Source organism: Gallinula chloropus, assembly GCF_964237585.1.
Source record: "Gallinula chloropus genome assembly, contig: HAP1_SCAFFOLD_725, whole genome shotgun sequence".
NCBI lineage: Eukaryota > Metazoa > Chordata > Aves > Gruiformes > Rallidae > Gallinula > Gallinula chloropus.
The window spans coordinates 843-16,139 of record NW_028168515.1 but is presented as its reverse complement, the minus strand read 5'-3'; the positions used below and the strand labels follow the sequence as shown (position 1 = coordinate 16,139).

The following is a 15,297-nucleotide window of genomic DNA, read 5'->3' as shown; positions in this document are numbered from 1 at the left end:
CCTCCTCCTTCTCCTCTTCCTCCTCCTCCTCTTCCTCCTCCTCCTCTTCCTCCTTCTCCTTCTCCTTCTCCTTCTCCTCCTCTTCTTCCTCCTCTTCCTCCTCCTCCTCCTCTTCCTCCTCCTCCTCTTCCTCCTTCTCCTCTTCCTCCTTCTCCTCCTCCTCCTCCTGTCACCTTCTTCTCCCCCCAGCAGTCCCCAAACTGGGGGTCCTCATCCTCAGGGATGGGGTTGTACCAGATCTCCCCTTGGTCGCTGGTGGATTTGGGGGGGTTCCCCTCAGGTCCCCCACGGGGTTCCTCAGGTTCTGGAACCTTCACTGAGGACAAGACCCAGTGCCTGCTGCTCCTCTCCAGGCTCTGGAGGTAGACGCCATGGCCAGGACCCCTACCAGCACCCCCAAATTCTCCCCAACCCCCGTGGCCTTCGTCCACTGCTGCTGGTTCTTCATCCTCCTCCTCCTCCTCTTCCTCTGAGGGTCCCAGCCCAGGGGTGGGATCCAGCTCTTGGGGATCTGGTGGCTCTTGAGGGGTGGGGGTTTTTGGGGGGCTCTCGGTGCGCCCACCCCCGCAGGAGAAGGGGGACCAGTTTGGTTTGCGGGGTGTTGCTGGTGGTGGGTCGGTGGGGGAGGCTTGGGGATCCAGCGGTGAAGCGGGGTGCTGAGGGGGGTGGTCTGGGGGGGGGTGGGGAAGGGAAAGGAAGCAGGATTTAGGGGGGGGGGATCCCCAAAACAACCCCCCCCACACCCCCATCACCCCCCCCCCCCCAAATCCGTTACCATCCCAAATGGGATCCCCCCCCCCCAATTTACCCATCCCCCCCACCCCAGACCCCCATCACCCCCCAAATGGGATCCCCCCCAAATTTACCCATCCCTCCATCACCCACCCCCCCTCACCCCCCATTACCATCCCAAATGGGATCCCCCCCCATTTACCCATCCCCCCCCCCCCCAACAGCCCCCCATCACCCCCCCAAATCCGTTACCATCCCAAATGGGATTCCCCCCCCCCCAATTTACCCATCCCCAGCATCACCCCCCCATTACCATCCCAAATGGGTCACACAAGCCCCCCCCAAAATGATGGGTTCCCTTGGGGGGGGGGGGGGGGTGTTCCTTCCTTGGGGGCTAAAGGGGTGTCACAAAAGCCCCCCCCAGGGTGATAGGTTCCCTTTGGGGGGGGGGTCCCTTCCTTGGGGGCTGAAGGGGTGTCACACAAGCCCCCCCCCCAGGACGATGGGTTCCCAATGGGGGGGGGGGGTCCCTTCCTGGGGGTGTCACAGAAGCCCCCCACCCTGGCTAATGGGTTCCCTTTGGGGGGGGGGGGTGTCCCTTCCTTGGGGGGGTGTCACAGAAGCCCCCCCTCCAAGGTGATAGGTTCCCTTTGGGGGGGGGGGTCCCTTCCTTGGGGGCTGAAGGGGTGTCACACAAGCCCCCCCCCCAGGACGATGGGTTCCCTTTTGGGGGGGGGGTGTCCCACAGAGGCCCCCCCCCCGTCCCCCCAGCTAATGGGTTCCCTTTGGGGGGGGGGGTCCCTTCCTTGGGGGGGTGTCACAGAAGCCCCCCCCCCAGGGTGATGGGTTCCCTTTTGGGGGGGGGGTCCCTTCCTTAGGGGGGTATCGGGGGGGGGTGTCCCTTCCTTGGGGGGGTATCGGGGGGGGGGTCCCTTCCTTGGGGGGGGTATCAAGGGGGGGGTGTCCCTTCCTTGGGGGGGGGCATGGGGGGGGGGGTGTCCCTTCCTTGGGAGGGTATGGGGGGGGTGGTGTCCCTTCCTTGGGGGGGTATTCGGGGGGGGGGAGTCCCTTCCTTGGGGGGGGGTATTCGGGGGGGGGGGTGTCCCCCTTCCTTGGGGGGGGGGTATCGGGGGGGGGGTGGTCCCTTCCTTAGGGGGGTTTTGGGGGGGGGGGTTACCCCCTTCCCCAGCCCCGGGGGGTGTCCGTACCTCGATCCTTGGCGTCCGGCTTCTTCCCCCGCGGGCGGTCGCGGCCCCGGAGGCGGGAGAAGGTCCGTCTGAGGAGCGGTTCCGCCATCATCACCTCACCCGGGGACGAGAAGGGCGGGGGGGGGGTGGTGGGTGCCCCCCTAAAACGCCTTGAGGGGAGACCTGGCTGGGTGTGGGGGGGGGCACAACCTCCCCCCTCGTCCCTCAGGCCTCTTCGGTTTAATTCCCCCTCACCCCACCCTTTAAACACACAGACCCCCCCTCAAAAAATGCCCCCGCAGCCCCCTCCCCCCCCCCCAAGCCCCCCCAAGCCCCGAGCCCCGGGCCTCAGGTCGCCTCAGCTCGGCGGGGCCTGAAGCGGCGGCTCCGCCATCCCGCGCCGCGAATTCCTGGGATGCCGCCGGCAGCGCTGCCGGGAGCTGTAGTCCGGACCCGGGATCAGCCCGCCCCCTCCCCAAAAACGCCCTTCAGGCCCAGGGGTACCCCCCGAGAATGAGGGGAACCCCCCCTTTGGATAGGGAGGACATTCCCCTGCCCCCCCCCCCAACTCCGCCTCAGGTTGAGGGGGGATTTGGGGGGCTGGGAGGGGATTTTTGGGGTTGGAGGGGGGATTTAGGGGGTCTGGGGGGATTTAGGGGGTCTAAGAGGTGATTTAGGGGGGGTCTGGGGGTGTTTGGGGGGGCTAGGAAGGGGGATTTAGGGGTATGGAGTGGATTTGGGGGGCTGGGGAGGGGATTTAGGGGTTCTGAGGGGCATTGGGGGGAATTTAGGGGGCCTAAGGGGGGATTTAGGGGGGTCTCTCCCCAAAAACGCCCTTCAGGCCCAGGGGTACCCCCCCGGAATGAGGGGGAACACCCCCTTTGGATCGGCAGGAGATTCACACCCCCCCCCCCCAACTCCGCCTCAGGTTGAGGGGGGATTTGGGGGGCTGGGGGGGGGATTTAGGGGGTCTAAAGGGCGATGTAGGGGGTCTGGGGGTGTTTGGAGGGGGCTAGGAAGGGGGATTTAGGGGGTATGGGGGCCATTTGGGGGGCTAGGAAGAGTATTTAGGGGGTCTGAGGGGCATTGGGGGGGATTTAGGGGGTCTAAGGGGCGATTTAGGGGGTCTGGGGGTGTTTGGGGGGGACTAGGAAGGGGGATTTAGGGGTATGGAGTGGATTTGGGGGGCTAGGGAGGGGCTTTAGGGGGTATGGGGGCCATTTGGGGGGCTGGGGAGGGTGCATGTGTCTGTCCCAGGGGTCTCCAGTGGATCTCTGGGGGTTCTGGAAGGTTCTGGAGGGTCCCACAGGGCTCTGGGGGCTCCTGGGGGTCTCCGGAGGGTCCCAAAGGGCTCTGGGGGGTCTCTGGAGGGTCCCGGAGGGTCCCAAAGGGCTCTGGGGGTCTCTGGAGGGTCCCGGAGGGTCCCAAAGGGCTCTGGGGCTCCTGGGGGTCTCCGGAGGGTCCCAAAGGACTCTGGGGGTCTCTGGAGGGTCCCGGAGGGTCCCAAAGGGCTTTGGGGGCTCTTGGGGGTCTCTGGGGGGTCCCAAAGGGCTCTGGGGCTCCTGGGGGGCTCCGGAGGGTCCCGGAGGGTCCCAAAGGGCTCCGGTGGGTTCCCGGCGCCCCTGGCCCCGCCCCGCCCAGTCCTCCCAGGCGACAGGGGGCGCTGTGCTCCCGCCGTGCTCCGCGCACGTTCCCGCCATGCTCCGCGCGGGCGGCGGGCTGTGGCGGCGGGGCCCGCGGGCCTGGGCCGGGCCCTGCGCGGCGCTCGGGACGGGGCTGGGCCCGGAGGCCGAGGCCGACCCGGGGCTGCTCCGCGCCTCGGGCCCGGAGGTGGAGCGGCGGCTGCGGGGCCTGGCGCTGGTGCGCGGCGGGTTCGTCAGCCCCAAAGAGGCGGCGGAGCTGCTGCGGGAGCTGGAGCCGCTGCTGGGCCGGCGGCGCTACGAGGGCGGCCACTGGGACGGGGTGAGGCGGGCGGGGGGCGGGGCCCGGGGGGTCACTGGCGGCGGGGCCAGGGGGTCACCGGGGGCGGGGCCAGGGGGGTACCGGGGGCAGGGCCAGGGGGTCACCGGGGGCGGGGTCAGGGGGTGACCGGGGGCGGGGTCAGGACTGTTACTGGGGGCGGGGCCAGGGAGTCACTGGGGGCGGGGCCGTGGGTACCGGGGGCGGGGTCAGGGGGTCACTGTAGGCGGGGGCGGGGGTTTGCGGGGGCGGGGCCAGGGGGGTACTGGGAGGCGGGGCCAGGGGGTCACCGGGGGCGGGGCCAGGGGGTTGGCAGGGGCGGGGTCAGGGGTTTCTGGGGGCGGGACCAGGGGGTCACCGGGGGCGGGGTCAGGGCGGTTACTGGGGGCGGGGCCAGGGAGTCACTGGGGGCGGGGCCCTGGGTACCGGGGGTGGGGCCAGGGCGGTACGGGGGGCGGGGTCAGGGTCACCGGGGCCGGGGGGTACCGGGGGCGGGGCCCGGGGGTTAGTGGGGGCGGGGCCGGGGGGTCACCGGGGGCGGGGTCGTGGGTACCGGGGGCTGGGTCAGGGGATTAGTGGGGGCGGGGCCAGGGGTACCGGGGGCGGGGCCGGGGGTCACCGGGGGCGGGGGCGGGGGTTTGCGGGGGCGGGGCCAGGGTGGTGACCGGGGGCGGGGCCGGGAGTTACCGGGGGCGGGGCCGGGGGGGTCACCCGGCTCCCCCTCCCTTCCCCCTCCCCAGGCCATCTGCTGGTACCGCGAGACGGAGCGCGCGCTGCAGGGGGGGGCGGGGCGGGCGCTGCTCGCGCGCGTGGCCGCCGCCTTCCCGCCCGCGCGCCCCGCGCGCCCCCTGGTGCACGTGCTCGACCTGCACCCCCGCGGCCACGTGCGGCCCCACGTGGACAGCGTCAAGGTGAGGCGGGGGGCGGGGCCAAGGCGAGGCGGGGGGCGTGGCCAAGGTGAGACGGGCGGGGCCAAGGTGAGACGGGGCGGGGCCAAGCCAGGAGTGGGCGGGGTCAATGTGAGGCAGGGGCGGGGTCAAACCGGGAGGGGGCGGGGCCGGAGGGGCGGGTATGGGGAGTCCTTGGGGGCGTTTGGGGGGGTCCCAGAGGTGCTGGGGGTTCCCCAGGGGGTTGATGGACTTTGGGGGGGGGGTGGGGGGGTCTGCAGGTCTTTGGGGGGGTCCCTGGGGTTGCCAGGGGTAAAGGGGGGGACGGGGGGGGTGTCCTTGGGAGGGCTTTGGGAAGGGGGGAAGAGGGTCCCGGGGGTCCGGGGGTCTTTGGAGGGTTTCAGGGGGTCCCTGCGGCGCTGACCCGCCCCCTCCCCACCTTCCCCCCCCCCCAGTTCTGCGGCTGCACCATCGCGGGGGTGTCCCTGGGGTCCCCCAGTGTGATGCGGCTGCAGAGCTGCGGGGGGGCCGGGCACTGGCTGGAGCTGCTGCTGGAGCCCGGGTCCCTCTACGTGCTGCGGTGAGCGGGGAGTTGGGGGTGGGAAACCCCCCCAGCACCCCTGGGACCTCCCCCAAGACCCTCCAATACACCCTGCACCCCTCCCACCCCCCCAAGAAGCCCCCCGCGACCCCCTCCATCACCCCTGGGACCCTTCCAAAGACCCCCGGGAAGCCCCCAGCACCCTTGGGACCCCCTAATACACCCCAAGAAGCCCCCCCACGACCCCCAGACACCTTCCCCAGCGCCCCTGGGACCCCTTAAGGACCCCCAAACCCCCCAAACGTTTCCCCCCACGCCCCCCCCCCCAGCACCCTTGGGACCCTCCAATACACCCCACACCCCTCCCAGCACCCCAAGAAGCCCCCCCAGGACCCTCCAGACCTCCATCACCCCTGGGACCCCCCTCAGCACCCCAAGAAACCCCCCCAGACCCCCAACACCCCCCCTAACACCCCCCATCCCCCCAGGGGTGCCGCCCGCTACGAGTTCACCCACGAGATCCTCCCAGACGCCGCCTCCTGGTTCGGGGGGCGCCGGGTCCCCCGCGGGCGCCGCGTCGCCCTCATCTACCGCAACGACCCCCCCGGTGAGTCCAGACACCCCCCCCGACCCCAAATCACCCCCAAACCCGCCCCCTTTGACCCCCCCACCTCTTCCTTTCCCCCTCCCCAGACTCAACTCCGGACTCTCCTGGCGACTCCCCAGCGTTTATTGGGGGGGTGGCAACAGACCCCCCTCCCCCAAAATAAAGCTGTGACACCCCCACCCCGCAGCCAGCCCGGTGCTTTGGGGGGGTGGGGGGTTATTTGGGGGGGGGGTCTCTCACCCCACACAGCGACAGGCGGCGGCCGAAAGCTGCTGCAGGCGGTGCCAGCGCTGCCCCTCGTCCAGGAACGCCACGTCCTCGTAGCGGCTGGGCCGGCAGCAGGGGCCGACCCCCGCCCCCGGGACCCCCCCCGGGCCCCCCCCGGGGCGCAGCCGGGCCAGGACCAGCCCGTGGTTGGTGGGGGGTGCGGGGCAGCCCCCCCCGCAGTAGCGGAAGAGCAGGGTTTCGGGGGAGGGGTACCCCAGGCCCAGCTCCGACACGCGGAGGGTGACGCTCCGCAGGGCGCAGCGCGACCCCCCCGCCCCGGCCCCCAGCCCCCCCTCCACCCCCGGCCGGCGGGACCCCCCCGCTTTACCGGGGGGGGAAGGGGAGGGGGGGGGCGCAGGTGCGGAGCTGGAGGCCGGGGGGGCGGCGGGGACGCTGGGCAGGAGGAGGAGGAGGAGGAGGAGGAGGAGGAGGAAGGCTGAGGGTGGCTCGGGGGGCTCCATCCTCTGCTGCTGCTGCCGCTGCCCGGAGCCGCCGCCGCCGCATTTATGGGGTTGGGGGGGGGCGTGGGGGGGGCCCCTTAACCCTCCCTGGGTGGGGGTGGAGCTGGAAAACCCCCGCTGGACACCCCCCAGGTGAGCGAGGGGGGGGAAAGGGGGTGCTGGGGGTGTTGGGACCCCCCCCCCCAGGGAGGGTGGGGGACACTGGGGTGGGTGGGGGGCGCAGTGATGCGGTTTCCCCCCCCCCCCCAAATCCCCTGGAGGGGTTAATGGGGGGGGGTCAGTGCCCAGGGAGCGGCAGGGGGCAGGCGGGGAATGTGCCCCCCCCGTGGGGGCTCCCCCCAGTTTGGGGGGGGGGAAATACCTGAAATACCGACCCAGGGGGGGAGGGGAATAAAAACCTTCTAAAAATAGCAACAGCCCCAGAAAGGGGGGGGGGGGAGGGAAAGGGGCCCCCCTTTCCTGAGGAGGGGGAAGAGACTGAGGTGGGGGGCAGGGGGTGGGTGTTAGGGGGGGATTGGATGGGAATGGGGGGGAATAGGGGGGTTAGGGGACAAGGGGGGGCAGGAAAAGTACCCCCCCTTCACTGAGGAGGGGGAAGAGACTGAGGTGGGGGGCAGAGGGTGGGTGTTGGGGGGGGAATTGGGGGGGAATGGATGGGAAAGGGGGGGAAAGGGGGGTTAGGGGGCAAGGGGGGGCAGGAAAAATGCCCCCCCAGTCACTGAGGAGGGGGAAGAGACTGAAGAGGCTGAAGAGGGGGTCAGGGGGTGGGTGTGAGGGGGGCAGTGGATGGGAAATGGGGGGAAAAGGGGGTTGAGAGGGGGAATAGGGGGGTTAGGGGGCAAGGGGGGGCAGGAAAAGTGCCCCCCCCAGTTGCTGAGGAGGGGGGAAAAGGCTGAAGAGGGGCTGAAGAGGCTGAAGAGGGGGTCGGTGTTGGGGGGGAACTGGAGGGGAATGGAAGGGAATGGATGGGAAATGGGGTGAAAAGGGGGTGAAAAGGGGGTGAAGGGGATTTGGGGGGGCACCAGAAGTGCCCCCCAAGTTGCTGAGGAGGGGGAGGAGACTGAAGAGGGGCTGAAGAGGCTGAAGAGGGGGTCAGGGGGTGGGTGTTGGGGGGGGAATTGGAGGGGAATGGAAGGGAATGGATGGGAAATGGGGTGAAAAGGGGTGAAAAGGGGGTGAAAAGGGGGTGAAGGGGCTTTGGGGGCAGGAAAAGTGCCCCCCAAGTTGCTGAGGAGGGGGAGGAGACTGAAGAGGGGCTGAAGAGGCTGAAGAGGGGGTCAGGGGGTGGGTGTTGCGGGGAGAATTGGAGGGGAATGGAAGGGAATGGATGGGAAATGGGGGGAAATGGGGGTGAAAAGGGGGTGAAGGGGATTTGGGGGGGCACCAAAAGTGCCCCCCAAGTTGCTGAGGAGGGGGAAGAGACTGAAGAGGGGCTGAAGAGGCTGAAGAGGGGGTCGGTGTTGGGGGGGAACTGGGGGGGAATGGAAGGGAATGGATGGGAAATGGGGTGAAAAGGGGGTGAAAAGGGGGTGAAGGGGATTTGGGGGGGCACCAGAAGTGCCCCCCAAGTTGCTGAGGAGGGGGAAGAGACTGAAGAGGGGCTGAAGAGACTGAAGAGGGGGTCAGGGGTTGGGTGTTGGGGGGGAATTGGAGGGGAATGGAAGGGAATGGATGGGAAATGGGGGTGAAAAGGGGGTGAAAAGGGGGTGAAGGGGCTTTGGGGGGCAGGAAAAGTGCCCCCCAAGTTGCTGAGGAGGGGGAGGAGACTGAAGAGGGGCTGAAGAGGCTGAAGAGGGGGTCGGTGTTGGGGGGGAACTGGGGGGGAATGGAAGGGAATGGATGGGAAATGGGGTGAAAAGGGGGTGAAAAGGGGGTGAAGGGGCTTTGGGGGGGCTCTTTTGGGGGGGGGTCCCTACTCCTTGAGGAAGAAGTGCATCTTGTCGCCGATGACCTTCCTCTCGGGGTTGAGGCGCTTGAGGATCTGCGCCAGGACGTTGACGGTGGCGTCGCTGCTCAGCCCCGTGCGCTTGGTCTGGAACTTCTTCAGCAGGTCCTTGGTGGTCATGGGCTTGCGGCTCAGGTACCGGCGCACCGCGTCCTCCGTCAGCTGCACCTCGCTGGGCACGGGGGGGGAGGGAAGGAAGGGGCGCGGTGTTAACGGGCGGCGGGACCGGGACACCGTGGCGGTGACACCGTGGTGGTGACACCGTGAGGGTGACACTGTGGCAGTGGTGGTGACACCGTGGTGGTGACACGGTGGCAGTGGTGGTGACACCGTGGTGGTGGCACTGTGGCAGTGGTGGTGACACTGTGGTGGTGGTGGTGACACTGTGGCGGTGACACCGTGGTGGTGACACTGTGGCAGTGGTGGTGACACCGTGGTGGTGACATGGTGGTGGTGGTGGTGACACTGTGGCGGTGACACCATGGTAGTGGTGGTAACACCATGGTGGTGACACCGTGACAGCGACACTGTGGTGGTGGTGGTGACACCGTGGTGGTGGCACTGTGGCAGTGGTGGTGACACTGTGGTGGTGGTGGTGACACTGTGGCGGTGACACCGTGGTGGTGACACTGTGGCAGTGGTGGTGACACCGTGGTGGTGACATGGTGGTGGTGGTGGTGACACTGTGGCGGTGACACTGTGGTGGTGGCAACACCATGGCAGTGACACTGTGGTGGTGGTGGTGACACTGTGGTGGTGACACCGTGGTAGTGGTGGTAACACCGTGGCGGTGACACCGTGACAGTGACACTGTGGTAGTGGTGGTGACACCGTGGTGGTGACACTGTGGTAGTGGTGGTGACACCGTGGTGGTGGCAGTGACACCGTGGCAGTGGTGGTGACACCGTGGTGGTGGCAGTGACACCGTGGCAGTGGTGGTGACACTGTGGCAGTGGTGGTGACACTGTGGTGGTGACACCATGGTAGTGGTGGTAACACCATGGTGGTGACACCGTGACAGCGACACTGTGGTGGTGGTGGTGACACCGTGGTGGTGACACTGTGGCAGTGGTGGTGACACCATGGTGGTGACATGGTGGTGGTGACACCGTGGTGGTGACACTGTGGCAGTGGTGGTGACACCATGGTGGTGACATGGTGGTGGTGGTGGTGACACCGTGGCGGTGACACTGTGGTGGTGGCAACACCATGGCAGTGACACTGTGGTGGTGGTGGTGACACTGTGGTGGTGACACCGTGGTAGTGGTGGTAACACCGTGGCGGTGACACCATGGTGGTGGTGGTGACACCATGGTGGTGGCAGTGACACTGTGGTGGTGGTGGTGACACTGTGGCGGTGGTGGAGACACTGTGGCGGTGACACCAACACTGTGGCAGTGGTGGAGACACCATGGCAGTGACACCGTGGTGGTGGTAACACTGTGGTGGTGACACCGTGGTGGTGGTAGTGACACTGTGGTGGTGACACCCTATGTGGCGCTGTGACACCCTGGGTGACAGCGTGACACAGCTGGTGGCCACACAGGTGTCACCACCACCACCACAGTGTCACTAGCCGCACTGTGCCCCCCAGGGCCACAACCCCCAGCGCCCTGGTGTCACCATGTCACTGTCACCATCACCATCACCCCCAGGGCCACATCACCACCAGCACCCTGGTGTCACCACGTCACTGTCACCATCACCATCCCCCCCAGGGCCACACCACCCCAACACCCCGTTGTCCCTGTTGTCCCTGTTGTCCCTGGTGTCCCTGCTGTCCCCATCCCTCACCCGCTGCTGGGGGTGGATTTCCCGGACGGCGGTTGCGCCGTCACCTCCATCTTCAGCCGTTTGGCCGCTGGTTGATCCGCCTGACGCCGACCTGGGGAAGAGGAAGAGATTTTGAGGAGGGGGGGATCCCACAGAGAGACAGAGAGACCCCCCCTCATATAACAAACGATGTCACATCACCTCCCCCTCCTCACCCAACAGGCGGCGGGACGGTGCGGCGGCGGCGGTGACTGAAAGTCACCGCCGCCGCCGCACCGTCCCGCCGCCTGTTAACACCTCAACTCTTCCTTCCCTCCAAAACACCCCCTTCCAACACCCTTTTCACCCTCTCACACCTCCTCTTCCTCACCTTGCTCCAGCCTGGAGGCTGCTGCACGTAGGGTGGTACCGGCCCCACCAGGTTCCGTCGGTGTCCCCGGCCGACTGTTCCCCCTCGAGCTGCTGGCTGAACCCCGGCGTTCCCTTTTTGGGGGGGTCTTTTTCTTCTAGTTGGGGGTGTAGGGAGAGAAAAAGGGTCAGGAAAAGGTGTGGGGAGGGGGGGCTGAGGGTGTTAAAGGGGGGTGGGGGGGTCACCCCAACTCTCACCGCCATGAAGAGGGCGGAGGAGGTTTCGCTGTCGATGTCGCTCTCCTCTGAGGTCTGCGACTCGTCGCTGCTGTCTGAGGGGGGGGAAATGTGCTGATTTTGGCTGTTTTCACCCCAAAAATAACTTGGGGAGGGGTTAAGGGGGGGTTTTACCCTTCTTCTTCTTCTTCTCCTGTGGTGTGGGAGCCTTCTTCTCCTCCTCCTCTTCCTCCTTCTCCTCCGGCGCCTTCTCCTCCTCGCTCTCCTCGCTGCTCTCGCTCGCCTCGTCGATACCTGGGGAGGGTGGGGGGCACTATGGGGGGGGCACAGAGCCACAAAGACCCCCCCCCCAGCTCGTGTTGGGGGTCCCTGTGTCATCCCCCACCCCACCCTGTCCCCACCTTTAGGGCCATCGTCCTCCTTGGTCACCTTGGGCTTCCCCACCTCCTCCTCCAGCGAGCTGCTGCGGGGCAGAGCGGGGCTGGTGAGGGGGGGGGACACCAACAAGACCCCCCCCCAAAACCCCTCCCCACGGCCCCCCAGCCCTACCTGGAGGCATCAGACATGTAATCCACCTCCTGCCCCTCAAAGTCCCCATCATCACTGTCCTCAAAGGCCTCGTCCTCAGAGCCCTTCTTCTTCTTCTTCTTCCTCCCCGCCGGCGCCTTCTTCTTCGGCTTCGGCGCCTTCTCTCCTGGGGAGGGGGGTTATTTTGGGGGGGGGGGAGGTCCTGGGGTTGGCACAGCCCCTCACTGAGCTGCCCCCATCCCTCCCTGCTTGCCTTCAGCCTCGCTGGCCTCGCTGTCCTCAGAGCTGAGCTCCAGGTCGTCCTCCAGGTCGTGGATCCTCAGGTCGCCGCCCTTCTTCTTGGCCGCCTTCTCCTTCTCCTCCTCTTCCTCGTCCTGGTCCCGCAGCCGCCGCTGCTGCATGATGCTGAAGTGGTTCAGCACCTTGTTCCTCCTTTTTGGGGGGGAAAAACCCTGTGGTGACACCCCCACAGCACACCAGGGGGGTCCTTCAGGGATATCCCCCCCACCCCCAGCCCCAGCCCCAGCCCCGGGGCCTTCCTCCCGCTGTGCCCCCACCTCTCCCACTCCTCCTCGGCCTCCTCGGCCGTCAGCGTGCGGTGCTTGGCCAGGGGGGTGAAGTTGTACCAGTGCTGGACTGGGAAGGCCTCGAAGGCGCCGTCAGGGCACTGGGTGAACACGTAGTAGGAGGCGTTTTCTGTCACCCCCCCCTTCTTCACCCCCCGGTACCTGCGGAGGGACCCCCAGTGTGGGGCAGGGGGCTGGGCCCTTCCCACCCCTCCCCTCCCCATCCCATCCCATCCCATCCCATCCCATCCCATCCCATCCCATCCCATCCCATCCCATCCCCATCCCATCCCACCTTCCCATCCCATCCCCATCCCACCTCCCAGTCCCAAGGGATCCCATCCCCATCCCCCATCCCATCCCCCTTCCCACCCCATCCCCACCTCTCCCCATTCCCATCCCATCCCATCCCATCCCCTTCCCCATCCCATCCCATCCCCATCCCCATCCCCATCCCCATCCCATCCCATCCCCACCCCATCCCATCCCCATCCCCATCCCCATCCCCATCCCCATCCCCATCCCATCCCATCCCCACCCCATCCCATCCCCATCCCCATCCCCATCCCACCCCACCCCCTTCCCCATCCCATCCCACCCCATCCCATCCCCATCCCCATCCCCATCCCCATCCCATCCCCATCCCATCCCCATCCCCATCCCCATCCCATCCCCATCCCATCCCCCCCCCGACCCCCATCCCCTCCCCCCTCACTTCCTGCCGGCCTTCCCGTTGACCCTCAGCAGCCAGGGCTGGTCCTCAGCCCGGAATTCCCGGAGGATGATCCCGTATTTCTTCCTCCGCGCCTCCTCGCGCAGCCGCCGGTTGAACTCGCTGCCGGCGCCGCTCTCGGGCAGCTCCTCCTCCTGGTAGATCTTCTTGTTGCTCAGGTCCCGCTCCATGCGCGCCTGGGGGGGCAGGGGGGGCACCCTACCATGGGCCTGGGTCCCCAGCACCCCTGGACCCCAAACCACACCCCCCACCCCAGGTCCCCATCCCTCCCGGTCCCCAAACCCCCCCAGTCCCCAACCCCCACTTGTTGCCAACCCACCTGGGTCCCCATCCCTCCCAGTCTCCAAACCCCCCCAGGTCCCCAATCCCCCCCAGTCCCAAACCCCCCTGGTCCCCAACCCCCCTGGTCCCCAACCCCCCCAGTTCCCAACCCCCCCTTGTTGCAAACCCCGCCGGGTCCCCATCCCCCCAGGTCCCCAACCCACCCCGGGTCCCCAAACGCCCCCATTCTCCTACCCTCCAGGTCCCCAAACCCCCCCCGGGTCCCCAACCCCCCCCAGTCTCCTATCCCCCAGGTCCCCAAACTCCCCGAGTCCCAACCCCCCCCCAGGGTCCCCATCCCTCCCAGTCCCCAACCCCCCCGGGTCTCCAAACCCCCCCAACTCCCCTGGGTCCCCATCCCTCCTGCTCCCCAACCCCCCTGGTCCCCAACCCCCCTGGATCCCCATCCCTCCTGGTCCCCAACCCCCCCCCAGTCTCCTACCCCCCGGGCCTGAACCCCCCATTCCCAACCCCCTGGGTCTGAACCCCCCCATTCCCAACCTCCTCCAGATCCCCAACCTCCCCCCATTCCCAACCCCCTCCAGATCCCCAACTCCCCCCATTCCCAACTCCCTCCAGGTCCCCAACCCCCCATTCCCAACCCCCTCCAGCTCCTCAACCCCTCCCCCAATTCCCAGACCCCCCCATATCCCCCCCAGTCCCTGTGCCCCCGCTCCCCATGCCCCCACCCCTGTATCTTCCCCATCCCTCCACCCCCTTCCTTGCCCCCCCCGTGCCCCTGACCCCCCAGGGTCCCCCCCCGTGTCCCCCCCACCCCCGGTGCCCCCCGTGCCCCTGACCCCCCCAGGGTGCCCCCCCCGTGTCCCCCCCACCCCCGGTGCCCCCCCGTGCCCCTGACCTCCCCAGGGTGCCCCCCCATGTCCCACCCACCCCCAGTGCCCCCCCCGTGCCCCCCCACGCCCGGTGCACACCCCCCGTGTCCCCCACCCCCGGTGCCCCCCCCCGTGCCCCTGACCCCCCCAGGGTGTCCCCCCCCGTGTCCCCCCCACCCCCGGTGCCCCCCGTGCCCCTGACCCCCCCAGGGTCCCCCCCATGTCCCCCCCATCCCCAGTGACCCCCGTGCCCCTGACCCCCCAGGGTCCCCCCCCGTGTCCCCCCCACCCCCGGCGCCCCCCCCGTGCCCCCACCTGGTGCCAGGTGCTGAAGTTGACCCGGTCGGCGGCGTTGAAGGCCATGATGTTGTACTTCTTGGTGGTCGTCCTGCAGCACCCACCGGGCCTCAGCGCCTGCCCGGACCCCCCCGAGCCCCCCCGGACCCCCTAACCCCCCCCTCAGCCCCCCCCTGACCCACCTGAGCCCCCCAGACCCCCCGTAACCCCCTCCCCGAGTCCCCCCGGGCTCACTTGGGCACTCGCACCACGTACTCGGTGACCATCTGGCTGCCGGTGCCCTGCGGGGAGAGCGGAGCGGAGGGTGGGGGGCGGGGGGGGGTCCGGAGGCCGGGCAAGGGGCTGGGGGGGGGTGTCAGGTCCCTACTCACCAGCGCGGCCATCACGGCGTCCTGCGGAGCGGCGGGGGGCGCTGAGCGTCCTGCCCGGGACCCCCCGGGCCCGGTGAGGCCTACGCGACCCCCCTGGGAGTAACCGGGACCCCCCGGGCCCGGTGAGGCCTACGCGACCCCCCTGGGAGTAACCGGGACCCCCCGGGCCCGGTGAGGCCTACGCGACCCCCCCTGGAAGTAACCGGGACCCCCCGGGCCTGGTGAGGCCTACGCGACACCCCCCCGGGAGTAACCGGGACCCCCCGGGCCCGGTGAGGCCTACGCGACCCCCCCGGGAGTAACCGGGACCCCCCGGGCCCGGTGAGGCCTACGCGACCCCCCCCCGGGAGTAACCGGGACCCCCCGGGCCCGGTGAGGCCTACGCGACCCCCCCGGGAGTAACCGGGACCCCCCGGGCCCGGTGAGGCCTACGCGACCCCCCCGGGAGTAACCGGGACCCCCCGGGCCCGGTGAGGCCTACACGACCCCCCCCCCCCCCCACCGGGACCAACCGGGACCCCCCGGGACACCTTCCAGGCCCCGCCCGGAGCCAGGAGCGCACCCCAAGGCCCCGCGAGGCTCTTCCAGGACCCCACAGGCCCCCCTCGGACTCCCGGTACCCCCACCCGGACCCCCGGTGCCTCCCGGTGCCCCCCAGGCCCTGACCCCCCTCCCACTGCGCATGCGCGGCCGCCGCCTGCCTC

The 15,297-nt window shown here is 68.8% G+C and overlaps 3 protein-coding genes across 3 annotated transcripts; 1 reads left to right on the top strand and 2 right to left on the bottom strand.

The window, feature by feature from the left end:
- Positions 1 to 3,617: 3,617 nt before the first annotated feature.
- On the top strand, positions 3,618 to 6,092 carry ALKBH7 (alkB homolog 7; the record flags this gene model as incomplete). The annotated part of the gene is made up of 5 exons (XM_084280837.1): positions 3,618 to 3,881; positions 4,619 to 4,789; positions 5,221 to 5,345; positions 5,795 to 5,913; positions 6,000 to 6,092. The coding sequence occupies 5 exons, from the start codon at positions 3,618 to 3,620 to the stop codon at positions 6,074 to 6,076; spliced, it is 756 nt and encodes a 251-aa protein (XP_084136963.1). The 3' UTR covers positions 6,077 to 6,092.
- A 57-nt stretch (positions 6,093 to 6,149) lies between these two features.
- Positions 6,150 to 7,147, bottom strand: PSPN (persephin; the record flags this gene model as incomplete). The annotated part of the gene is made up of 1 exon (XM_084280836.1): positions 6,150 to 7,147. The coding sequence occupies exon 1, from the start codon at positions 6,639 to 6,641 to the stop codon at positions 6,150 to 6,152; it is 492 nt and encodes a 163-aa protein (XP_084136962.1). The 5' UTR covers positions 6,642 to 7,147.
- Positions 7,148 to 8,404: 1,257 nt separating this feature from the next.
- On the bottom strand, positions 8,405 to 14,947 carry GTF2F1 (general transcription factor IIF subunit 1). The gene is made up of 12 exons (XM_084280835.1): positions 14,457 to 14,947; positions 14,241 to 14,313; positions 12,754 to 12,947; positions 12,030 to 12,200; positions 11,726 to 11,904; positions 11,494 to 11,638; positions 11,346 to 11,407; positions 11,119 to 11,238; positions 10,966 to 11,039; positions 10,730 to 10,865; positions 10,381 to 10,471; positions 8,405 to 8,758 (listed from the first exon to the last, which is right to left on the bottom strand). The coding sequence occupies exons 1-12, from the start codon at positions 14,603 to 14,605 to the stop codon at positions 8,554 to 8,556; spliced, it is 1,599 nt and encodes a 532-aa protein (XP_084136961.1). The 5' UTR covers positions 14,606 to 14,947; the 3' UTR covers positions 8,405 to 8,553.
- Between the last annotated feature and the right edge of the window lie 350 nt (positions 14,948 to 15,297).